Raw genomic sequence first — 26,643 nt, forward strand, 5'->3', positions numbered from 1 at the left:
TATTACTTATTTAGGGGTGAGAAAAGGGATGCATATTCTGCCTCCCTAACAAAAGTATTTAATGAAGTTGTATTGGACAAAAATCAAATAGGATTTTAGGGATTACTCAGTTTATCTCAGCACACACTTTACAACTATACTTGTCTACCATAATGGTAGCCATTTTCTATTATGACGTGTGCCCTGCATGTGAACTTTTGGCATTGTAGTAGTAGTAGTAGTAGTAGTAGCAGCAGCAGCAGCATTCTACAGTATAAACAATAAAATTGGCTCCTGTGATGACTGCCTTATGCTTATAAAAAGACAGCGTGTCACTATAATAATTATTTAGAGAAGTGAAATGACCTGAGTCACTCATCAGAATATGTTCTTTGGTCATCAACCCAGTGAATGTCTTTGCATATCTAGCATGGGCAGTTTTCCTAGAAGCTGTAAGTCTACCTACTTACCACCAGAGGGCACTTACCTATAAAAACATGGACTGTGTACCCTTAGTGTTAAGCAATTGAAACACACACTGCCCCGGTAGAGGCAGGTGAAATGGAGTATCATTTGAAATACATACACACATACACACACACACACTCAAATCTTCAGCATTTGGCTATTTAACTTGAGCAACTTCAATCATTCCCATGAATTTATCAGTAACCTCATTTTCACTTTCAAGTTGGCAAACATGCACATTCACAGCTATGTGCAACAGAGAAAAAAAATGAAAGGTGTGATGCACACAAGTTTGTGGAGCTGCTAGTATCCTACTAGATGCTTCACTGGTCTTGTTCAACCTAATGATACAAAGAGCTTTCCCCATACTGGCTGCAAATTTTCATTGTTTGCCTTTAAAACTCAAAAAGTGTAGCAAAAGTCCTTTGGGCTCTAAGTTGACATAGAGACCTCAGCAGTCTCGATGTCTTCCAATAGCAGCAACTAAAGTCTTAACCTCTCCCTTAGTTTTTAGGGGATGGCAAAGGTAGAAAGGTTTACAGTACAATACAATAAATGCAACACCTTCATACCACCATCTGATACCATGGAAAATGAAATTCAGGCAAAAAAATGTTTTAAGAATTATATTTATTGTACAGTATTTATGATACTGTAAATTTCATGTTTTATGAAAAGTGAATGTTGTAAGAAATCAATGTTTTGTTTTTCCTTAATTGAGACGTGTAGCAGCAAGCACCCCAACATCCCCAGGGTGGCTGCCAACACAGGTTCTTAGATCTGCTTTTCTAAAGGAAAGAAACTCAAAATGGGTTAACAATCTTGCTTTAATCAATCAAACATATCATTTACCTAGTTCAGGGGAAAAAGTGAGCACCCCAAACTTCAGAATATACAGACAGGTTACAAGCAGAAGTTACAAGACAGAGAAACATTTCAAGCAGACAGTCCTCCGACTGTCCAACCATTACATCCATACCTACTCAGTCACCAGAGAGGGAAACATCAACATCCAGGTTTTTCAAAGCCAGAGGGCTCTCAATGGCTGCCCAGAGTCTCGTCTGGTGAAATCACACAACACTTCTCAAAGGGAACCCCAAAACAAAGCCTCACATCAGGGATTATATAGCCTTCTCCTGGCTCAGAGAATGCAACAACCCTCTTGACCCACTGCCGAAGTATCTCCTGAAAAACAAGCCTCCCACCCAGGCTCCAGGTGCTCTTAACCTAGGGGCAGGGAAGATCTTAAAAATTTACATTCCTATAACAAGACCTTAGCACAAAAGGTCACAGAATTCTAAGGAATTACTAGCAAGAAAAAATGTTTTACATGTTTGTTCAGTCATGCCCTACTCTTTGTTGACCCCATTTGGAGTTTTCTTGGCAAAGATACTGGAGTGGTTTGCCTTTTCCTTCTTTAGCTCATTTTACAGATGAGGAAACTCAGGCAAACAGGGTTAAATGACTTGTCAGAGTCATACAGCTAGTAAGTGTTTAAGGCCAGATTGAACTCAGGTCTTCCTGACTCTTAAGTCAGAAACTCTTGTCTACTATACTATGTAGCTGCTAACTGTACCAATTTTATTTTGTGTACTGTATTTCATGGGCTATTTCATGGTATTGTGCTAGGAAAAGTATATATTATCAAAATTAATATTTTGTTATAAAGAAATATATGTAGAAAAGCATATTTCTAGTACAAAGCATATCTCTAGTGGTCACAGGAACTTAATCCCCTATTTCCCATAGGTTTGATGTATCAATATCTTCACTTTTTACTTTAGTGCAATTTTCTACAAATGTTACTTCTACAATAGTTAAGGACTGAATATATATGTGTGTATGTATGTATATGTGTATGTATATATTCTCCACTCCATGATGGACTTTCTACTCTGGTCACAACCAAACACATTCTCAGGATTCAGTTATTCAGCATACTGTGGTTACATTACTTACTGAACAGAATAAAAAAGAAAACAGGATAATTAGAGGAATGTGGTGCTACTTACCTCTAGACATCTCTCAAAATTTTCTACTTGCCATCCCAGTTCTTCAGGTATGGTGAAGGAGAATTCTTGAACCACATGTATCTTCAGAATTCAGATAAGGAATAATGGGTCAGTCTGTGCTGGACACCAGATTTAGTTCATAAGTTTTGTTGACGAAATTGGGGAGGAGCAATATATTAGCACTTTTCCCTCAATCTCACCAGCTAGGTTGGGAGTCATGAAGTTGTCGGTCCTGGGACTTAAAATCAATATGGATCACCTCGGAAGCACAGACCTCTAATAGAACAGTAGACCACTAGAGTCTTTAGTCATAGCAGCAGTGGTGACAGTTTTTAATTAGAGGCCTGGTTGCCTTGTCACCTTATGGAAGCCTAGAAGTCTCAAACCAATGGCAATGGTTTCTCAGTCTCTAAGGTGTTCATGCCAACAAGGAAGTTCAAATACCAAAGAGAATTGCTATTCATCTATAAGGAGATCAGCAAATCCAAAACTCAAGAGAAGAATAAGGATAAAAGGGGCAGACAATCTTGGATAACAACACACAGATCTCATGGCCCCCTAATAACATTTCACAAACTATAAGGGTAAAAGTTACACTCTATCATCGAATCTTTTACTTTTTTGTTCTTCCATCATTCACACTTTGCCAGTGCTCAACCCTGAGTCACACCTACTATTTGCCTTTTCTGAGCCTAATCATAAATGACTAAATGTTTTTGGAGGAAGTCACATATTGTACTGACTGAGTCTATTACCAATTGATATCATCGAATCTTAACTGGGCCATCACTATGGTAAAGTAACCTACTGCCAACCAATGGCATTGTCCTTTCCTATTGGGTAAGAAAAAAGTGTTCACATTTTGCAAAGAGATCACCAGGTGTTAATGACACGCTAATATTTTAATACCTTATCATCTGTGATTGCATCAACTAGGCTGAAGGGAATCCAAATCCCTTACAAAAGTATCAAAAGCTGTAGAAGTTAGAAGATCACTAGTAATTTTTGAGAAAGCAGTCTGGGTAGGTTATTGTGTTAAATGCCTGGTTGTAAGAGCTTGAGAAGGGAATAGGTTGCTAAGAAATGGAGGCAGCAAGTTAAGATTGTTTTTTTCTAGGAGTTTGTTAGAGAATGCAATGAAGTACAATATAGCATTATAGCTTGAAAGTTTGGCAGAGTCAAGTGGAGGCAAGGTCATCTGACAGGGATTTGGAAATGGAATTAGAGGTTTGAAGAAAAGTTAATTGTGGAGACCATGATGGAGAATCAGAGAAGCATGAAAAGATTGCCTTGCCACAGCAGGCGTCTAGTTAACATTAGATAAAATCAACTGGTAATAGACTCAGTCAACATAATTATGTGACTTCCTTAAATAACAGCCCTTCTCTCTTCAAAGATATTCTCAATCCCTGCTGAAGGGCTAGTTATGTGCAAAGCTGTGCCTTGGAGGGAGAAAGTATTGTGGCATTCATTTTTTTATTCATTATACCACAGAATTCTTCCCTTCCAGTAGCTTGTGGCTGGGTTTTCTTTTCTCTGCTAATAATATAATAGCTCATATTTAGAAGGAACTTTGTCATTCACAAAATATCTTAGTCAGAATAACCTCATAATAAGGTATTTTTGCTTCCTTTTTACAGGTGAGGAAACTGAAGGTTAGAAAGTGACTTAGTCCTAGATCAAAGAGTTATTAAGGGTCAGAGTGCCTGGATCTAAACCTAAATTGTCTCACTCTAAATTCAACATTCTTTTCTCTGCACTAGCTGTGTGATTTCTTTTGGTTCATGGGTAATAGGATATGTGTGTGTGTGTGTGTGTTCCCAACAGATAAGATTTTTTCTCTATTTGCTTACATATATCTATATAGGGCCAATAGGATTTGGAGCCATGTCCTGAGTTGAAGTTACTGGTTTCTAGTCCTAATTATGCTATAAGCTGACTGGATGACTTTAAGTCACTTCTCTCTGGGCTTCAGCTTCCTCATTTGTGAAAAAATGGAGCTGGATTAGATGATCTTTAAGGTCCCCTTCAGATTTTATGTGACAATATTCTACAATGTCATTTTGTTTGATAAATGGTAATTTCCTTTGGCAATTTCCTATTCTAGTCTATCTCTTCTATTTGGCAGAGTACCATGTATGAGGGGACATAGAAGTACAATGGAAATAAGACATCCTGAATCCAAGTATGGATCTCTGACATGTATAAATATTATACCTTATGTTAACTAGAACAGTACTTGTAAATTGCTTCCATAATCCTGACAAGATTGCTGCTAGAAACCAGAATCCTAGAATCTATGCTAGGATCCTCTGAAGCTATTTTTCACTGGTGCAAGTAGGGAAGAAGACAGACATTATCTAAAGTGGGCTAATTAAGAAATATTTCCCTCTAGAAACAGTCTAAAGAGAAGGGTGGAGACAATCCTAGATACACTGACACTGAATGTTCATAATGATTCCAGCTGTTAGTGCAACAAATCTAACTAAATGTGACAGTAAGAGTTGAACTTGGTGCCTGCAGAAGATTGATGACAAACACAAACATAAAGTTTGACTTTGGTTGGAATACATAGTAATGGGAAAGTAGAGTTTATGGAAGTCCTACTATGGTCCTTCAGAAAAGAAAATATTTGTGAATTTATATATACTATTTCTTTACCTCCACAGACATGCCAAGTACTACAACTTATTTTACTCTGGTCCTTGCTGTTCCTGCACTGATACAGATTCCAAAGTGGCTCATAGAACAAACAATATTTAAGCTTAAGTTAAAACATGAGACATCTTCCTTTCTGTTTCTAGAAAGCAAGTCAAGGTGTGGTAGAAGGAATACTTTTATGATCTTTATCAAGTGTCTTCTCTGAGTCACTAATTCCTTACCTAAAATGGGGAGGGGGGTTGAATAAAATGGTCTCTGAGACTGTTTTTTTTCTAACAGTAAAGTTGAAAGATTCTATGAGAGTTTATGATGAAAAATTATTGCAGGTGAGATGGCACTCATTTATGGGAATATGATTGTAGAACCCTATCACTGTCTAACAAAGGGAACAATGGAGATTAGATACAATACTTTAGCATCACAGGCTCTTGAAGGGCCTAGCCAGGCTCAAAAGTGTAGGCAGCAGAATTGCTATAGCTGTATAAGGAATTGAAGAATGAAGATAATAGGGGGAAAGAGAGAAAGAGAAAGAAAGAGAGACAGACAGACAGACAGACAGACAACTTATACCATATAGTACGGGAAATCTGCAGGATCTCCAGATAAAAAGAATAAGTACCCTAGTAAAGGTACCCTAGTAAAGTTTAAAATAAGGGCAGCTAAACAAGAGGGGAATCTAAGGGAATAAATAAACAGAACTGCATCAAGGGTTTGGTTGAGAGCAAATCCAAATCTTAAGGCCTCTAGGTAAAGGATAAACAGGCAAGCGCTAGTTGGGGCAAACAGCCTGAAGCCCAAAGGGCAGAATTCTTAAGACAAAGGTTAGCCCACCAATAAATTTTCATCAAGTTCTTTTTCCTGTGTTACCACTATGGAAAGTTCTAGGTATACCTAGAAGCATACTTCTCCCTCAGTTCAGCCACCAGCAAAGAGCTAAGCTGAGTTATATATCTCTAAATCAAGGAGGAAGAACTTGAAGAGATGAAGAAAGGAGGTATATGGGTGAAGTACCTGCTCTAGGCTAAAAGAGGTCTAGAATTGGGTAAAGAGACTCTAAAAAAGATGAAATTGCTAACTAAATTGTTGCCAACTTGAATACATTGTCTTGAGACTGAAATTTGTTGGTAATATTTAGAGGATAAGACAAGATCCAAAGGAGAAATGTAGGGTCTAAGAAAGAATAGGTATAGTTGCCCCAAATGTATCCAGGAGATGGGCAGATGACTGAACTTATCCACCATGATAATTATTCTGCTACTGATAATTGTTACCAGTATATATTGTACCTCTACTATATATTTTATTTTACTATGACTTTCAAGGAAATCATACAGTACAGGTCATTGAACCTAACCACCACCTGCCATGAATCCTTACTAATGTCTCCAAAATTTCATTCAGCCTGAATTAGAAAACCTGAAGTGACAGGAAACCCATTATTCATTTACTAGTGAGTGGTTCTAATTATTGGAGAATTTCTCCTTATTTTATATTGAAATGGTACAAAGGAAAGAGCTATGACTTTAGAGTCAGAGAAGCTGAGTTCAAATACTGGCTCTGCCACTTCAGTGTGACCTTGGATAATTCACTTAACCTTCCTGGGCTCCAATTTCCTCATCTGTCAGTTAAGTGGGTTGGAATGTGGATAACTTGTAAGGTTTCTTTGAGCTCTATGAGCCTATGAAATCTATAGTACTACCACCTGTTTTCCAACAGCACTTTATAGTAATTTCTTTTTAAAATACCTAGGGAATTAGTGGTATATGATGTCAGGAATCACAGACAAAGGGAAGAAGTTATGGTCTCCATCCTCTCAGGAACTGGGAAATGGCATAACTGCAAAGTGTCAGCAACTAGAAACCAAAAGGAAATGCCAGTGAGTCAGTCTGAGCAGGCCTGAAGTGAAGAGACAATATAGTACTGGTACAGGCGGTCTTATGTGCAGGTAGCACAGAATAGTAGAGAGAGTGACAGACTTTGAATCAGAAAAAAAAAAAATTGCATGATTATGGGCAAGTCACTTAACCATGTTTTTTTGATCTGTAGAGTGGGAATAATATTAGTTACCTTCACATAGTCTGTGATATTTCATTTATTAAACATTAGTTACCAGGCATTTTTCTACATACTGGAAATAGATTTTTTTAAAAAGGAAAAACTCTGGGGCAGCCAGGTAGCACAGCAAGTAAGAGCACTGGCCCCAGTGTCAGGATGGGGATCGAATATGGGCTCCGACACTTAGCACCCACACAAAAACACTTGGCCGTATAATCTTGAGCAAGTTACTTAACCTCAATTGCTAAAAAAAAAAAAAAAAAAAAAAAAAAAAAAAAAACCCCCACAAAAAAACTTGGCCGTATAATCTTGCGCAAGTTACTAAACCCCATTTGTAAAAAAAAAAAAAAAAAAAAAAAAAAAAGGAAAAACCCTATATATCATCAATGCAATACCCTCAGCAGCTGCTATGAATATGCAGGTGTATTTCCAGGTTTGAATAGCAATATATAATAGACTCTTCTTCAAAGATGAAACCAAGATTCATGTACCAGAAAGACAAATTCACCATGGTAATAAAAAGTTAGTACACATTACCAATGCAGGGAACACCACCATCCCCAAGCATTCCCTTTGTCAGTTCTCACAAACAAGCTCCCTTAGGCAAAATTCCTCCCTCTCTCATTCATGCTCTGCCTCACTCTCCTAAGCTCTGTCTTCCTGCTCCACCCATTCAGCAAGCTCCTCCCACCATTAGCTCCATGTGACTCAAGCTGTGGACTGGGCCAAAGCTCAAAGAAGATCATACAGGTCTATTAAGAGGGGTGGGGGGGGAAGATCTTCGAATTCCCTTAGCATTATACCCTGTCCTTGTAAGAGAAATGTAAATTTAAGATCTTCCCTGCCTTTAGGCCATTTGATGTGCTTAAGTGCACCTGGAACCTGTGGTGGGAGGCTTGTTTTTCAGAAGATACTTTGTGATTGGGCAGTAGGTCAAGAGGGTGGTTACATTCTCTGACCCAGGAAAAGGCTATATAATCCCTGATGTGAGGCTTTGTTTTGGGGCTCACTTTGAGAAGTGTTGTGTGATTTGACCAGACGAGACTCTGGACAGCCGTTGAGAGCTCCCGGGCTTTGAAAAACCTGGATGTTGATGCTTCCCTCTCTGGTGACTGACTAGGTATGGATGTAATGGTAGGACAGTTGGAGGCCTGTCTGCTTGAAATGTTTCTCTGTCCTGTAATTTCTGCTTGTAACCTCTGTATACTCTGAAGTTCAGGGTGCTGACTTTTTCCCCTGAACTAGGTAAATGATATGTTTGATTGATTAAAGCAAGATTGTTAACCCATTTTGAGTTGCTTTCCTTTAGAAAAGCAGATCTAAGAACCTGTGTTGGCAGCCATCCTAGGGATGCTGGGGTGCTTGCTACAACAGTCCTCCAAGAAGAAATATGTAAGCACTTAAGTAAATATAAAACATAAGCGAAGTAATGAAAAGGAGGCCTTGTAGCAATGAAGAAATTTAGTCCAAAGGAAATTGGGTATGTGATTTTAGTGATACAAGAACTTTCTGAAGATGGTAGAAAGAAGCCAGGAAGTTGCCTGAGCTCCCCCCAGTTTCCCTTGGAAATAATATTAAATCAAGGTTCTAAGAGAATTATGGAGTGACAGGATCCACAAAAAAAAAAAAAAAAAAACAGAGTGAAAACAATTTTCCAGCCCAAGATAACTTAAAAGAACTTCAGGAAAGGTCTGTCTCACTTGGGTAAAAGGGAAGTGTCTGGGCAAGTCAGCAGGAGAGTTCTTAGCCACAGCACAGATTAGCAAATGAGACCCTGCAGTACAGGCTCAGCAGGTCAGCTGTGAGGCTTCCAAGCCAGGAACCCTGGGCACAACAGGCTAGTACAGTGAGTAAACCACCAGCCCCAGAGGACCAGGCACAGTAAGTCAACTGTCACTGGCCCCCGTGCACTGGCCCCCAATGCAAGAAGCTTTGTCTCCTTTACCTCAGTACAGTGCCTCCCGTACCTAAGGAGCAGAGCTCAACATTTTAAAATGGGCAAAAAACAAAAAAGAGCCATGACCATAGAAAACTACCATGGTGACGGGGAAGATCCAAACACAAACTCAGAAAAGGACAACAATGTCAAAGTGCCTACATGCAAAGTCTCAAAGTAGACTGTGAATTGGTCTCAAACCCAAAGAGTCCTCTTTGAAGAACTCAAATGGGATTTTTTTTTTAAAGCAATTGGGGTTAAGTAATTTGCTCAAGGTTACAGGCCAGTTATTTCTGGGTGTAGTGCTAAGTATCAAAGCCTGGATTGGAGCCCAGGTCATCCCGACACTGGGGCCGGTGCTCTTACTTGCTGAGCCACCTGGCCGCCCCTAAGCAATTGGGGTTAAGTAACTTGCTCAAGGTTACACGGCCAGGTGTTTCTGGGTGGGTGCTAAGTGTCTGAGCCCGGATTCGATCCCAGGTCATCCTGACTCTGGGGCTGGTGCTCTTACTCACTGTGTTACCTGGCTGCCCCTCAAATGGGATTTTTAAAATCACATAAGAGAGGCAGAAGAAAAATTAGGGAAAGAAATAAGAATTATGAAAAAGACTCAACAGTTTGGAAAATAAAGCATAAAAATTGACTGAAGAAAGCCACTCTTTATAAACAGAATTGGCCAAACTGGGGGGGAAATACACTAACAAAACCAACTTCATTAAAAGCAGAATTGGTGAAATGCAAAAGGAAGTACAAAAGCTAATTGAAGAAAATCTTTCCTTAAAAATTAGAATTGGATGAGTGGAGGCTAATGATTCAATGAGAAATCAAGAAAGTATAAAACAAAACCAAAAGAATGAAAAAAATAGAAGACAATATGAAATATATCATTGGAAAAACAACTAACCTAGAAAATAGATCCAGGAGAAATAATTTTAAAATTGTTGGATATCTGAAGGCCAGATCAAAAAAAGAGCCTAGAGGTCATCTTTCAAAAAATTATCAAGACAAACCACTTTGATATTCTAGAACCAGATGGAAAAATAGAAATCGAAAGACTCCACCAATCACTTCCTCAAAGAAATCTGAAATGAAAACTCCAAGGAATTTTAGTGAAATTGCACAATTATCAGGCCAAGGAAAAAATATTTCAAGGAGCCAGAAAGAAACAATTCAAATATCAAGGAGTCACAGTCAGGATTATATAGGATGTAACAGTTTTTACATTAAAGGATCAGAGGGCTTGGAATATGATATTCTGGAAGGCAAAGGGGTTTGTATTACAACCAACAATCAACTACCCAGCAAAAGTGAGTGTAATCAGGAGTAGCTGAAGTTCAAGGCAATCCAAGTGGGCCAGGGTCTCCCCTCCCTCCTCCAGGGGGCCATGCCCACTTTCCCGATGGTGTCCAGCTGAGAGGTGGGTATGCTGAGAAGGAGGTACAGAGGAGAACAAAGACCAACCCTGCCCCAGAGTGAAGGCTCCCTGAGTCCCCTACGGAGCAACGCCAACTCTTGAGGGTTAAAATTCCTTAGCTGCCTCAGAGTCGAGTGGGCTGCTTTGGCAGAACATGGGGTGATAAAGATATTGAAGCAGAGCTGGAAGAAGAAATCAAAGCTGAATTGGATAAAATCAATATTTCATTTTTGGAGATAAAAGATGAGCTGGACTCACCATCCAAAGTTGGTAGTGAGAGTGATCCAGCAGAAGACTTGCCTGAATCACTTATTTACTGTATTTGTGTCATAAAGAATCGGAGTAAAAATGCTGAAAATCTTGTTCTCCAGGATGTGGAAGAAACTGACGTTTCAAATGTTATTTTAAATAGAAAAAGAATTAAAGATAAATTCAACCTATGATAAAACTCCTCATTCTACTCAACCATCTTTGTAACATACCTTTTGATTAACCTCTTTCTTCAGGTGATACTGACACAATAAGTTTCAGATACTACGAAGCTGAGGAAAGATGCTGATAATCTTTGGTGGCATGTGAGGACAAACAGCAGGTATTGGTGAACCAGGAAAATGAAAAGTTCAGAACTCAACAGGAGAGAGATGAAAAATAGTTGCAAGAGGAAAAAGCAAAGAAACATGGATGAAGCAATTTGAAGTGGAAAAGAAAAAATAGAGAATATTCATAAGGAAGAGAAATGTTGAACTGCAGCAATAACAAAAATTGTGGGAAGAGAATTTAAAGGAACATTAGGAGTTTATCAGAAGACTACAATTACAAATGGAGGATGAAAGAAGAGGCTTGGACTACCTAAAGGAAAAGGAAAAACATGTGGCAGTTCTGCAGCATAATGTAGTCATAAAAATCCAGGCTAGGTATCGAACATATATACCTTATTCAAAATACAGAACAATTATTTTTTTTAAAGCAGTTAAAGAACAAAAAAAAGAAATGCTTGAAAAATAAAAACAAGAATGGAAAGAAATAAAAGGATGAAGAGAGAAAGAAAACATGGAAGAGAACCTGAAAAGACAAGAAGAAATGAAAAGTCAAAGACAAAAAGAACAAGAGAAGATACAGGACAAATAAGAAAAAAAGGAATTTTTGAAATTTATTTTAAAAAAGCAAGAGTTAATGGAAGAAGCAAAAAAAGGGATAGAGAGAGAAGAGCTATCCAGAGAATGATAATGAAAAAAGAAAACCAAAAAAAGAGGAAAGAAAATCTGGTGATGAAAAAAGGAAAGTAAAAAAATTAAAGATTGGGTCAAAGAATTATTAGTGGAAAAAGAAAATTAAAAAAGAAAATATACCCAAAGAGATTTTAGTGACTTTTTTACAAAGAAAAAAGATATGTACATAAAGCCATTAATGGAAAAAGAAATCAATGAAAAAGAAGACATAACCAAACAGACAGCACCAGAAAAATGAATTGAAAAAAAAAATAAATATAGCTGAACAGGAACCTATGCAAAAATTAAAGTAAGAACCACTAGGGAAACCATATCAAGACAATTAATCATGACAGAATTTTTGAGAAATAATGAAAATTAGTTAAACATCAATTACATTAATTACAAAATGAAAAGAAACTAAATAAAAGTCTAGCCAAAAATTTCATTAAATCACAAAAGAACAAATTTAAAGAAAACATGACAAACCACCTAGTTAGAGGAAAGAGACAAAAGAAGTTCAGTAGGTGAAAACAAGGGAACTGAGTGTCAAGAAGCCATCTCAAGAGGATGAGGGACTGAGAAACAATCCAGAACAGAATAGAAACAAACAGAATCAGGAGGAAGAAGACTGAAATAATAAAAGAGGAAAAGGAAAAGAATGGAGAGAGTCATGAAAAGGAAGATCACTTCAGAGTTTCATTAAACCACATGCTTTCACTCCCAAAAGCAGAAAGTAATGCAAATGCCATCAGAAGTGTGTGTGATAGTACCAGTCCAAAAAAGTGATCCACAAGCTATTGATAATGATGAAAGTCAGAAAAAAATATTCTGACAGATGGTGAAACTATAATTCTTAACACCTCTGATATTGTTCTAAATGTGAAAAGTAATTTATGCAAGAAAAAATCTGTTACCTTTATGCCAACATCTTATGACTGCACAGGTGACTCTAATAAAAGCTCATCAGTGTCTGAAGAAACCACAGATGCTCCATCTGTTATAAGTGAGTTTTGTGGACATGGAGCAGAAAGTAAAAAGCATGTCTACTCATTCTCTAAGTAAGATAACAGTTTCAGCTTTAGTTGAAGAAAAGAGACTAGTTTAGATAAAGACCTGCAGGCCCTGGCTTGAAATCTTTGGGGAAAATGATAGAAAATAGTTAAAAGAAACAGACCTAAGAAATGCTCAGTCAGCAAGCTGCCTCTTCTGAATGCATTAGTACTCCATCAAGATGGCCTGTGGAGAACCATACAACAGGTTACAATAGCAACATTTCAGGATTTGCTAGGTTGTAGTCTCTGCACATTGTCAGACTGTTTAAGTCTTTGATTCCCAACTCTCAGGTGTTGTAGATAAACTGTTCTGGAAGTACTGAATTAGTGCAAAAACTTAAAGTATATTGACGTACAGGAAAACCAGATTCAGGTTGTAAATTGTGAGGATTTAGAAAATCCTTCCATCTTTCTTCTGAATGACAACAGACTGACTTCATGGATTGCATGGTTGTAGTAATCTCTGAAATACTTAAGTTTCTAACGACAAGATTCCTCTGAATTTGTGGATTAGAATCTTTGAAATCTCTTCTGCAACTAACTGTGCATCACAATCAGCTAACAAGAACCAGAAGTTTTTGCACTGTTCCTGCTATTAGGTACCTGGACTGCTCTTATAACAATCTTACTAAAATTGAAGGCATTAAAAATTGTGGCTTACTTCAGGATTTTGAAGTTACAGGGAAATTACCTAACTGAGCTTCCATCTCTGGAGAATGAAGTTTTGCTCAGAGAATTGCACTTGGATGACAACAGTATTTCAACATTGGAAATATTCTCCTCATGCTGGCTTTCTTTATTACAGATTCTAACTGTCTCTCAAAACAGTTTGACTGAAATTGTGCCACTCCTTCAATTTGTTTCATTGGTAAAATTAGATGTCAACAACAACTGCCTTTCAAACCTTACAGGTGTCACCAAGGGATTTGATGCATGTTTTAATCTATGTGACTTATCACTTATTGGAAAGCCCCTTCTCCAAGAAAGAAATTGAAGGCAGTCTATACTTGAAATCTTACCTACTCTAAGAATTTTCAATGGTGAAACACTAAAATCTGATTCACCTAATCATGAAATCAATGTACCACAACCAGGCAGTTTCAGCAATCTCCTAGACCTAGACATAGGAATTTAATTTAATAGTTAAAAAATAAGTCACTGAAAAAAGTATACATTCCTTGCCTGCCATAAAGGACTTGTGCTGTTATTTAAATGAGCTGATGAAACTTAGTAGTGAGTACAGAGATGCTTGTGAACATGGAGATTTCAGAATCATTGATAGAGATGAAGATTTAAGTATCACAAAGAGCTATCAATCATAACAGTAAGATCATATGAAATGAGCAGCTAGTAACAGTCTACAGCAAAACAACCTCTTCATTATTGGGGTAAATGAAATCAAACAGGATTTTCTGGAAGCTTCTGAAAAAAGAATTGATCCTGAAAATAGTGACTGTATTCATTGAATCTTCCAGACATGAGCACATAAAGAAAATGGATCAAGACAAAAGAGTCTAAAGAAGGAGGAAAGGCATTATGAGCACCAAAATCCATAACAAGAACAACACTGTCACTGAGCCATTAATTACAAGAGAGATGGGAAAGGATTTCTTACATATTCAGAATGATGCTAAAAATGAAGATTTACAAATGTGATTTTTCTTTATAGCATCACAATCTTGATTACATTTTATTGTATGATCTTGGGCAAAAGTTCCCCTGTACTAGAATGTACAGATGTACCCTTTTTGGTACAGGTACAGATTTTAAATGAGCAGAAACTTTGTATATCATTGGTTATTTGCAGAGCAGTGCCAATATTATTTTCTCAAATATATTCACCATGCTGTAGCAGCAAGCACCCTAGCATACCCAGGATGTCTGCTAACACAGGTTCTTTGATCTACTTTTCTAAAGGAAAGCAACTCAAAAAAGGGTTAACCATCTTACTTTAATCAAACATATAACATTTACCTAGTTCAGGGAGAAAAGTCAGCACTCTGAACTTCAGGGAAAATGCAAAAAGAAGTTACAAGTAGACAAAAAATTCAGACAAAGAAACAGACCAACAGAGAGGGCATCTAGCTGTCTGACCATTACATCCATACTTAGTTACCAGAAAGAGAAGCACCAGCATCTGGGTTTTCATAGTCGGGAGGCTTAATGGATGCCCAGAATCTCATCTGGCCAAATCATACAACTCTTCCAATGAGTGAGCCCCAAAGCAAAACCTCACATCAGCATATATATAGCCTTCTCCAGGGTCAGAGAACATCACAACCCTCATGACCCACTGCCCAGTCACAAAGTAACAAGGTGTGAGTGTTCCTGAAAAACAGGCCTCCTACCATAGGCTCCATGTGATCACATTTAGCCTATTAGGGGGCAGAGTATATTTTCAAATCAGGGAAGGTCCTCAAATTCATTTAAGCCTATCAAGGGTCAGGGAAGATCTTCAAATTACCATTACCATTATACATGCCTAAAACAGTCATTTTTACTTTCATTATTTAATTATCTGAGATATTCAATTGGTCAGTTCTGCTAATATGTAATTGAAGAATAGATTCTATTCAGAGTTTCTCGTAAAACTGTCTTCTAAATTCTTGTTCATTTAAAAATAAATGTTCTTTTTGAAAGAAAAAAATTAGCATAATCTTCCAGAGTAAAATATGGCCATTCAATGAAATAGGAGATTTTTAAACTTTCCTGATGAAAAAAACAAAGCTGAACAGAAAATTTGAACTTCAAATATAAGACTCAAGAGAAGCACAAATAGGGAAGAAAGAAAAAACATGGTATTCAATAAGGTTCAATATTTACATCCCTACATAGGAAGATGATACTTATAACTCCTAAGAACTGTATCTCTATTAGAGCAGTAAGAAGGAGTATACTTAGAGGGTGTGAGTATAAGCTAAATTTGATGTGGTGATTATATATATATATATATATATATATATATATACATATATATATACATATGCATATATAAAGCAGTAAAAAAGCTCTGGAGTTATGCAAACCTGAGTTCAAATCCGACCTCAGGCATTTGACACTTACTAGTTCTGTGGTTTGGGCAAATCACTTAAACCCAATTGGCCTGATTTCCCTCCTCAAAAAAGAGGTGAAAAGGGTGTAATTTATATAACATGAAGAGAAATGAAAAACCTATTACAATGGAGGGAAAGAAGGAAGAGGACGAGTATTGCCTGAACTTTACCCTCATCAGATTTGGCTCAGCGGGAATAACATACACACTCAGTTGGGTATAGAAAATGATCTTAGCCCATAAGGAAGAAAGAGGGGAAAGGGGAAAAAAGGGAGAAAAGTAACAGAAAGGAGGACAGACTGAAGGAGGCAGTGGTCAGAAGCAAACAATGGTGAGGAGAGACATGGTAAATGGAGAGAAAGATGGAGGGAAATACATGGTTAGTAATCCTAACTGTGAATGTGAATGGGATGAAATCTCCCATAAAACAGAAGCAGAGTGGATTAAACACCAAAATCCTACAATATAGTGTTTACCAGAAACACATTTGAAGCAGAGACACACACACAGAGTAAAGGTAAAATGCTGGAGCTGAATATATTATGCTTCAGTTGAAGTTAAAAAAAAAAAAAGCAGAGGTAGCAATCCTGATCTCAGACAAAGCAAAAGCACAGAGATCTAATTGAAAGAGACAAGGAAGGAAACTACATCTTTCTAAAAGGTACCATAAACAATGAAGTAATATCAATACTAAATATATATGCACCAAGTGGTATAGCATCCACATTCTTAGAGAAGTCAAGGGAGTTACAGGAAGAAATAGACAGTAAAACTATACTAGTGGGGGATCATATCTCCCTATCTCAGAACTACATAAATCTAATTACAAAATAAATAAGAAAGAAGTTAAGGAGGTGAATAGAATTTTAGAAAAGTTAGATATGACAGACCTCCAGAGAAAACTGAAAGGGAATACAAAGTAATATACCTTTTGCTCAGCTGTACATGGCACTTACACAAAAACTGACCTTGGAGTAGGCCATAAAAACCTCACATTCAAATGCAGAAAGGTAGACACATTAAATGCATCCTTTGCAGATCATGATGCAATAAAAGTTATGTGTAATAAAGGGCCATGGAAAGATAGATTAAAAAATTAATTAGAAACTAAATAATCCTTAAGAATGAGTGGGTCAAACAACAAAGCATAGAAACAATCAATAACTTCATCAAAGAGAACAACAATGAGACAACATACCAAAACTTATGGGATGCAGCCAAAGCAGTTCTTAAGGAATTTTTTTTAATCTCTAAACGTTTACATGAATGATGGAATCATAATAAAGCTGCCCCCAGCCCCAAAATTCTAACTTCAGTATAGGCCTGGCCCCCCATTGAACAGCAGGCCCACTGTACCTACCTAACCCCACCCACTCCAATATCCTAATTTCTTCATATATGCCTCACTGCTCACTGAAACAACAGGTGTATCCTGAACTTTTAGTTCCCACAGAAACAGCAGGTATGTCCATGTGATGGGAACCTAGCTACTACCCCCACCTGGTCACTGCCCCCAGACGCATGTCCACAGAAAAAGGTGTGTTTTTGTATTCAATCAAAATCACATCATCCATCTTGACCAGACAGGACCACAATAGCTAGCCAGTTGGAGGGGAGAATGACCAGAATGTTTAACCACCAAACCATACATGGGATCCCTCCTCTATTACCTAATCCCTTAATAAACCCTTCCTCCATTACCTAATCTCTTAACAAACTCCTCCTACCTTTTTAATACTAATGATATTCCTCTATTCTATATAAATTTCTGTTATGCAATTGCATCTTTACCCCTATAAAAATCCATCTTGCTTTCTCTAAAGTTGCCAGTCCCTCTTGGAATTTAGCCCACTTCATGAGAGACATCAATCTCAATAAATGCTTATATTTGGATTAGAGGTGATCTGATTCTGAATCCTTTGAGATGGTTCCACCACAATGGATCATGAAACTGTTTTTGATGTCCCTGGGTTTAAACTGCAACAATGAATAAAATAGCAAAAAAGTAGAAAGACAAATTGGGCATGCAACTAACAAAGCTTGAAAAAGAACAAATTAAAAATTGACAAACATCAAATTAGAAATTCTGAAAATCAAAAGAGATTAAGAAAATTGAAATTAAGAAAACTAGCCAGTGTTTCTGATAAATACCTCATTTCTCAAATATAGAGAAAATGGAGTCAAATTTATAAGAATCCAAGTCATTCCCCCATTGAGAAATTGTTAAAATATATGGATAGGCAGTTTTTAGAGGAAGAAATTAAAGTTATCTATAGTCATATGAAAAAATACTCCAAATCACTACTGATTGGAGAAATGCAAATTAAAACAACTCTGAAGTATCACCTTACGCCTATCAGAGTGGCTAATATGACAGAAAAGGAAAATAATAAACATTGGAGAAGTGGGAAAATTGGAACACTAACACATTGTTGGTGGAGTTATGAACTGATCCAACCATTCTGGAGAGCAATTTGGAACTATGCTAAAAGGGCAATCAAACTGTGTATAGCCTTGGATCCAGCAATACTACTACTAGGTCTGTATCCCAAAGAGATGATAAGAAAGGAAAAGGACCCATATGTACAAAAAATATTTATGACAGCTCTTTGTAGGGTCAAAGAATTAGAAATTAAGTGGATGTCCATCAATTGGGGAATGGCTGAACAAGTTGTGGTATATCAATATGATGAAATATTATTGTTCTATTAAGAAATGATGAGCAGGCAGATTTCAGAAAAACCTGGAAAGACTTACATGAATGAACTAATGCTGAATGAACTGAGTAGAACGAGGACAACACTGTACACAGTAACAGCAACATTGTATGATCATCAGCTATAACAGACTTAACTCTTCGAAGCAATACAAAGATCCAAGACAATTCCAAAAGAATCATGATAGAAAATACTATTCACATCCAGAGAAAGAACTATGGAGTCTGAATGCAGATTGAAACATACTATTTTCACTTCTTCTTTTGCTTTTCATGATTTTTCTATTTCGTTGTTTCATCTTTCACAATATGATTAATGTGGAAACATATTTACGTGATTGAACATGTATAACTGATCACAGATTACTTGTCTCTTGGAGGGGGGATGGGAGGGAGAAAGAAAAAAATGGAACTCAAAATTTTATAAAAAATGAATTTTGAAAATTATCTTTACATGTCATTTGAAAAAATAAAATACTATTTTAAAAAACTGCCCAGATAAGCAAATTCCACATACTAATACAGTTTGTCACCTTTTCCGCAAAAAGGCATAATTGAAAATCATCTGGTTAATTACCAAAACATCTAGGTGGTACAGTGGATTGAGCACAGGGCCTGGAGTCAGACCTGAATCAAAAAAAAAAAAAAAAAGACATTTGCTATCTGTGTAACCCTGCACAAGTCACTTAACCCTATCTGGCTCAGTTTCTCATCTGTAAAATGAGCTAGAGAAACAAATGTCAAAGCACTCCAGTATCTTTGCCAAGAAAACCCCAAATGACATTACAAAGAGTTGAACTCGACTGAACAACAACGTGTATAAGGTACTCTGCAAACTTCAAGTGTACATAAATGGAATATATACTTCTGCATAAATTTTTTAACTGTTTGAAGTCAAGGTTTGTCTCATTTTTGTCTTTGTATCCCTCGGTCTCTAGCACAGTATCTTGCACATAGAAGGTTCTTAAAGTTACTTGTTAATTGATTGACATTATATCTCCCCTTCCAGCCCTCCCTTAACAGAAAGGGATGGGAAAAGGGGGAAACTAACCAGTGATTAAAAAGCTACCAGGAAATCACCAGCTGGAGCTCTTTACTCCTTCGGCTGTAAACAGCTAAGTAACTAAATGGTTAAGTGTTGAGACTGAGGCAGAAAGTCTTGCGTTCAAATTCTGACTCAAACACGTATTAGCTGTGTGAGCCTGGCCAAGTTACTTTACCTCTCTGCCTCAGTTTCTTCAACTATAAAATAGGGTTAATAATAGTACTACCTCCCAGGATCATGAAGATAAATGAGATGAAATCTGTAAAGCTCTTAGCCTGGTACGCTGTAGGAACTTAATAATATTTGTTTCCTTCTATCTTTCCTTGGAGTCTGCGGTCCTTGAGAAAGAGGGATGACCCTGTGGGTAATAGAAGAGTGGAATGAGGCCGAGAGACCAGAAGCACACAGACAAGTCAGAGTTAAGATCAATCACTGGCTGGGCCCCAAGAGCGTCCATCGAGTTTCCCTGGACTCTGGGAGGGGATCGCACCAAGCCCTGGGATGGCTAGGGTTCTGAGCAGCCCCATCAGTTCCCAAGGTCTTAGCGGCTCCTAGCCCCACCCCCACCCCCACCGCCGCTGTAACATCCCCGGGCTGGGCTGCGGGAGTCCAGATGCCACACCTTCCTGTTTCCATTCAGAACACTTCCGGTGGCAGCACTCCACATCTCACACACCCCCAGCTGCCCACCGGGCTCCTTTCCAGTCCCGGCACCGAGAGCGGTCCCGGGGTTAGGTTCCCGCGAGTCTGACCCTTGGCCACACTGGGCAGGCGGCCACACGCCTGCCTCTCCGATTGGATGCTACCGTACCCGCCCCCAAGTTCGCCCAATGGGCGGGCCCGGCGCCTCTCGAGGATTCCGGAAGCACGGGGTACCGATTGTGGCTGGGGTCCCTAACACCTGTCCCCGGGCGCTGGGCGCCATGAGAGGCCTGGGGCCCGGCCTGTCAGCACAAAATTTCTTTCGGCTGCGGCTCCGGTCCCGGCTTCCGACCCGGCCCCGGCCGCGGCGGCTTGGGGCCCCCGGAGCGACGCTGGAGAGGGCAATGGATGAACTGCTGGGCCGCACCGTGCCGCAGCCCCAGGCCTACGAGCTCCGGGACAAGACACCAGCCCCGGCCGAGGGTCAGTGCGCTGACTTCATGCGTTTCTACGGCAGCCTGGAGGGCGCGACCCAGCGGGCCGAACTGCTGAGCCGCCTGGCGCGGGGCTTCGGCGTGGACCACGGGCAGGTGGCGGAGCATAGCGCGGGCGTGCTGCGCTTAGGGACGGCGGTGGGGGCCGCGGCCGCGGGGCCCCTGCAGGGGCCGGGGTCAGGGATCTCTTCTCCGCCCGCCCCTACTCCGCGGGAGCCCGGCGCCCTCCTCCACGCGGAGGACCGGCTCCGCTATGCGCTCGTGCCGCGTTACCGAGGCCTCTTCCAGCACATCAGCAAGCTGGACGGCGGAGTGCGCTTCCTGGTCCAGCTGCGCGCAGACCTGCTAGAGGCGCAGGCCTTGAAGATAGCCGAGGGGCCGCACGTCCGGGTAAGGAAGGACGCCGGCCCCACCTGTACGTGCCCCAGGCTCAGCCCGCAGCCAGCGGAAAGGGCGTCAAAGGTCAAGTCCAGAACCCTGGTTGTTTCTGGACCGGTAGCTCCCGCCCTTTCCCATTCTCCTTCCTTCCCGTCTAGGTCCAAGACTAGGAGTACACCTTCCCCTGAACTCCTACCCTATGGGTGGGAATCAATAAACCAGAGGTTTTTAAGCACCTTCTTTGTTTCCAGCTTTGTGCTAGGCTCTAGGAAGTGCTAAGACCAAAACCGACACAGGCCTTTCAGCTATGACATACCCTGATGCATAGTGCTTTTTATTTCATTAAAACATTGACTATTGTTTCAAGAGACATAGAACTAAAAGTGATCTAAATATATCATCGGGTTCCTCACAATACAGATAAGGAAACTGAGCTCTAGAGAGATGGGCTTTCACAGATAATTCTTTAAATCAGCAGTAGTAGTTGTGCTCAGTGTACTGTAACATAAAGAACAATGACCTGGACTTTTGATCCATCTCAGCCACCAATAAAGGTGGATTAAATGAGTCGACAAGCATTCAAGTGCTTTCTCTGTGACATGTGAAGTCTTTTTTTTTCATTTGTATCTGACTCTTTGTAACCCCATTTGGGGTTTTCTTAGCAAAGATACTAGTGATTTGCTGTTTCCTTCTGCTCATTTTATAGATGAGAAAGCTGAGGCAAACAAGGTTAAAGGACTTTCCCAGGGTCACACAGCTAGTAAGTGTACTTGTACTGTGGTCTTCCTGATCTAGACCTGATCTCTATCCACTGAACCATCTAGCTTCCTGACATGAATGGTGGTGTTATATACTAAGGACACAAAGGACTAAAAACAAAACATTCTGCTTATAAGGAGTTTTATCTTTTGGAAAGAAACAATTTATACAGATAAAAGTATATATGAAGTAAATACAAATAATTTTGAGGAGGTACTAATAGCTGGGACCTGGGGGTTGAGGATCCTGGAGCAGCAGAGGGGTTAAGTTGAGCAGAGAGGGAACTAAGGAAAAGGCAGTGAATGAGGAGAGAGTACATTCCAGGCATGGAGGGAGAACCTCAGCAAAAGTCTGGAGATGTGATCTTTAAAAGCCATGAAGTATAGGTACCAAACTTGTGATTTTGTTTTGCTAAAGAAGTCTTCACTGGGGAAACTCCTAACGGGGCAATTCAGTAACTTTTCTACAACTAAGTCATAGAGTTAGTTGCCTAGATAGAGCACTGAGAGTTAAAGAAATTGCCCAGGGGGTGGCTAGGTGGTGCAGTGAGTAAAGCACTGGCCCAGAGTCAGGAGGACTCCAGTTTGGTTCTGGCTTCAGACACTTAACACCCACACAAAAAAACTAGCCCTGTAACCTTGGGCAAGTTACTTAACCCCAATTGCCCTCCAAAAGGCAAAAAAAAGAAGAAATTGCCCAGGATCCCATAGGTAGTATGTCAGATAGGATCCCTAACTCCAGGGTCAGCCCTTTCTGAATACACTATGCCACACTGCCCCTCAAGATACCTGACATTTCCTTGATGGTGGAGGTCCCTGTGGTATAGTAGAACAAGAACAAAGCTTCCAGAAATGAATACCTAGGTGTGACACAAGCAGGTTGTATGACATTAGGCAAGTCATTTAATCTCTCTTGGGCCTTATTTTTTAAACTGTAAATAAGAGAATTAGACTAGATAATTTTTAAGGACCCTTGTAACACAGTATACAATATTGAACTTCATTCTTTGGGATAGAGTCAGTCTATTATAATCGATAGAAAACTAGTTTCATATCAAGTAGACTCAGGGTTCAAGTCCCACCTCTGACATATGCTGGCCATCACTTAACCTCCCAGTGCATTAGGCAACTCTTTAAAACTAGAAGTTCTAGAGAAAGTACCAACCTACATGGATAGAGAGAATTTTCCTCATCTAGGAGCAATGGTGGCAGCTAAATAAATGCTTGTTAGCTTGAATAACTTTGGTTTTTCTTTCTGGGAAAAGGCATCACTGAAAACAAACAAAAACTACCTGCACTGAGCAGAGCAATTAATTATCATCGAGCTAGTTATGGAGAAACCAGTTGCCTGCACCTTTTGGCCAAGGTGTTGTAAAGCTCTTGGCAGTGTGTATTAGGTAGCCTATATACTTTAACCTTTGAGAGTCAGTGTGATGTAATGGAAACATTACTAGATGTCAGGAGTCAGAACTGTTCAGTTTAAAGTCTCTGCCCAGCCATTTATTTTCTATGTGACTTTAACAAGTCACTTCACTTTCTGATCCCCAGTTTCTGTAGTAAAATGGGGATATTTTCCCCATCTATATCACAGGATGGTTGAGGCAACCAAACAAAAATGACATCTATGTTGTTATTCTAGATCAGGTGCACTTGGGCATTTATTTATTATTTGTTTATTTATTTTCACTTGAGTAGCAAACATGCCTTCCTAAGGCATCTTGGTAATGTGTTGACAATGTTAGCTGGAGCTTTTTTACCTTAACTTTTTAATTGCCTCCAGATTTCGAGTCCTTTAAAATTGTAAGGAGCCTCTTACAGTTAAGGAGTGGATATCAATTACAAAGTGACAAAAATGTATGGTGATTGACATGTTGAGTTGTATTGGATTTTATATCTGTTCCTAAGACTTAGCTTCAGTCTTTCAGTTTTTAACTTACGAGCTATTTTGAACCTGTCCCTGTAATCTTGCATACTCCCTTAAGTCTCTCCCATGGAAGGTGGATATTTCTCTGGAATTGTGTGGTATTTTTAATTGAAATCAGAAGTCTCTGCCTCAGTTCTCATTGTTTCTAGGGTTATAGAAAAATACATATGGCATATTGCCCAGATCTATACTGATCTGAGGATATAATCTGAAACTTGGCTTCTTTATATATGGTATAAGTTCATCATCATAAAATTTGCCTCTTCTGTAAAAAAATTATTATATTAAACTCTCTGAGGTGTGTTGCTTAAGTTTTCAGCTTATAAAAAAGTACAATGTTATACTAAGTTTTCTGAAACTGTAAATCAGTCTTCTCTTGTTCAAAACACTTTACTGACTTTCCAATATTTCCCTCCCTTCCTCTGGTCCAAATTCCTCAGTTTGGCATTTGGGATCTTCAACAGTCTGTCCCCAAACTACATTTCTAGCACTGTTTCCCACACTAAATCTGTGTGCCAGCCAGACTGATCAGCTCACTGTCTCCTGAAAATTTTCCTATGAAAAACTCATTCACCAGTCAATATTTTCATTTCCATTTTCTTCCCCTTCTATTTCATCCTTCACATTATTATCAGATTAGTCTTATTTTATTCAGATAACTAATCATGTTATTCTTCTGCTCAAAATCTGTTAGAGGTTTCATGTCCCTACCAATAAAATTCAGACTCCTTGTCATAGTACTCAAAAGCTCATCATTACATGTTTTGCATTTACCTGGTCTCTCCAACTTTGTTTCAGATGGACTTCATTCCACATAGTTAAGTAAACTCCAGCCTGTTTCATTCTCCAGCTTATGCTTTTCCTCATGATGTTCCCACCTTCCCTTTCACTTCCTTACAAATTCCCTCCCCCTTTCCCCACCAAAAAAAAAAAAAAATCTGAGAGCTGCTGCAAACTTATATGTTACTCCATTGGAAATACTCCCACCAGAACCCTATTTAATCTTTTTATGTATAATTCTAGAGAGCTTGACTTTTTTTTTATTTTTAAGACACAGCAAATTAGAAGCAATAAATGAGATGATGATGGACACCAAGAAGGAACTGGTGCCACTTCCTACCATAGCCCACAACCTGATTTAGAGGAAAGAGTCAAAATTAGAAAAGGAAAAATATGTCAGTTTAGGGCCATTTAGTGTTTTAGCAAACTCTGGAAGGCATACAACATAGCCCTTGAGGGTATTATTGATTTGATAACTGATGGTCACAATGCTAAACTCAGAAACATGTAAGAAAAGCTTGATTTAGGTTTGGTCTGCCATTTTAAATGATTTTAGAAAGATTCTCATCAAGACATCAGGATTGGTTAAAATAAAGTTTTAGCACATTTTGAGGAGTGAGGGATAGGTACTAGAAAAAAGAGTATGATGAATGGACCTACTCTTCCTGCGCTGCCCCCTTCCTCCAAAATGAAAGCCCAACGAATTGACATGTCTTTATCATCTCTTAGTTAAAAGGAAGACATGACAACTAAGGGCATAATGACATTGTGGTTTAAAGTGATGGAAAGATTTGTTGTGGAAAATCTGATAGATCTAGTACAGAGTTTTGCATTCTAATGGGACTCATCTATAGTGTTTTTAAGGTTTACAAGACACTTTCTTCGACCCTGTGAAGCAAGTAATAGAGGTTAATTCGACTTAACTTTACATGGTAGGAAATGGGTTACAGCTACTAAGTGTCAGAGCCAAGATTTGAATATACATCTCCTAACTGCAGGTTCAGCACCTTTTTCCAAGATCCCACAAGGCCTCAGATCATTCTCCAACTTTCTTGTCCATAGATAGCACATTTCCAAATGAAGTAAAATATTACATGCAGTCAAATCTATAGAAATGTGGAGTAAAACCACTAAGGATTGATTTGTTTGATATGAATTAAATCAATGATGTAAATGAATTATCAATTTGATCATCTGAATCTGACCTTTGTGTAATTATATATAATCATGCAGTCATTGAGATTCAAAACTAGCATAATCCCTTATAGATCATCCAGGGCAACCTCTTAATTTACAGATGAAGAGATTGAAGCCTAGAGAGATGATGTACCTCAGGATGTGGCCCAAGGAAGGCCACTTTACTACTCTCCTGACCTATGACATCATAACATTTGACTTGAAGATGTTTCCATTTGACTTTTCCTTCTATGTTTTGTTTTGGTTTGGGTTTTTTTGCATTTCTCTGACCTAAAGCTCTATCAATCTTCAAAGAAATGTCATTAATTTAAAAATGTCTTTCATTAATATTAAAATGGCCTTTTTGCTATCCATTTTATATTCTGGGGGGATCTTGTGGGAAAAGTCCCACAAATTAAATTATAGCACACAGTTCTGTCTTTGGGTATCAGTCCTTTTTTAAAAAATGTTACCAAGAAAACAGAAGTAACTAGCGATTTATATGCTTACTTTCTAATCTAAACAAAATATTTATAATTGTACATGAAGTGATGACATTCTCAAAGAAGCATCATTAGGAAACAAGCAGGTTTTCATAAGTAATAAGCAACAATGGACCTTTACCATCTCCTAACTGGACCATTTATTTATTTATTTGTTATTATCCTGCAAGCTGGGCCTAAGATTGAAAAGGAGCAGAATGGGGTAGAGTTGATTTGAGGACCATGCAAGATCTTTTACTGACCCCAAGTAAACGAAGACCTATCTTGTCAGTACAAATATTTATCAGTGTTTCTATATGTCAGCCAAATATGGAATATCATGCCTCCAAAGAATTAAAGATGGGTACCACATATTGGGCAATGGAAAGGGAAGTGTGAGCCACCTGC

General features: G+C 38.7%; 1 protein-coding gene, 1 long non-coding RNA gene and 2 pseudogenes across 2 annotated transcripts in view; 3 read left to right on the top strand and 1 right to left on the bottom strand.

Moving 5' to 3' along the window:
* The first annotated feature begins 4,913 nt into the window (after positions 1 to 4,913).
* LOC138149007 (leucine-rich repeat and IQ domain-containing protein 1-like) lies at positions 4,914 to 11,858 on the top strand (annotated as a pseudogene).
* On the top strand, positions 11,794 to 14,444 carry LOC138149008 (leucine-rich repeat and IQ domain-containing protein 1-like; annotated as a pseudogene).
* Positions 14,445 to 17,138: 2,694 nt separating this feature from the next.
* LOC138149223 (uncharacterized) lies at positions 17,139 to 20,361 on the bottom strand. The gene is made up of 3 exons (XR_011165260.1): positions 20,224 to 20,361; positions 19,828 to 19,959; positions 17,139 to 19,183 (listed from the first exon to the last, which is right to left on the bottom strand). It is a non-coding gene; the product is annotated as an uncharacterized lncRNA (long non-coding RNA).
* MLYCD (malonyl-CoA decarboxylase) overlaps positions 20,299 to 26,643 on the top strand; it is a 33,531-nt gene continuing 27,186 nt past the window's right edge. Inside the window, exon 1 of the mRNA XM_069072250.1 lies at positions 20,299 to 21,127. Coding sequence (XP_068928351.1) covers positions 20,432 to 21,127 — 696 coding nt within the window. The 5' untranslated portion in view covers positions 20,299 to 20,431. The remainder of the gene's footprint in view (positions 21,128 to 26,643) is intronic.

This window comes from Petaurus breviceps, unplaced genomic scaffold (assembly GCF_028583685.1).
Source record: "Petaurus breviceps papuanus isolate PSGF00001 unplaced genomic scaffold, PetGlider_PUasm1.0 90845, whole genome shotgun sequence".
NCBI lineage: Eukaryota > Metazoa > Chordata > Mammalia > Diprotodontia > Petauridae > Petaurus > Petaurus breviceps.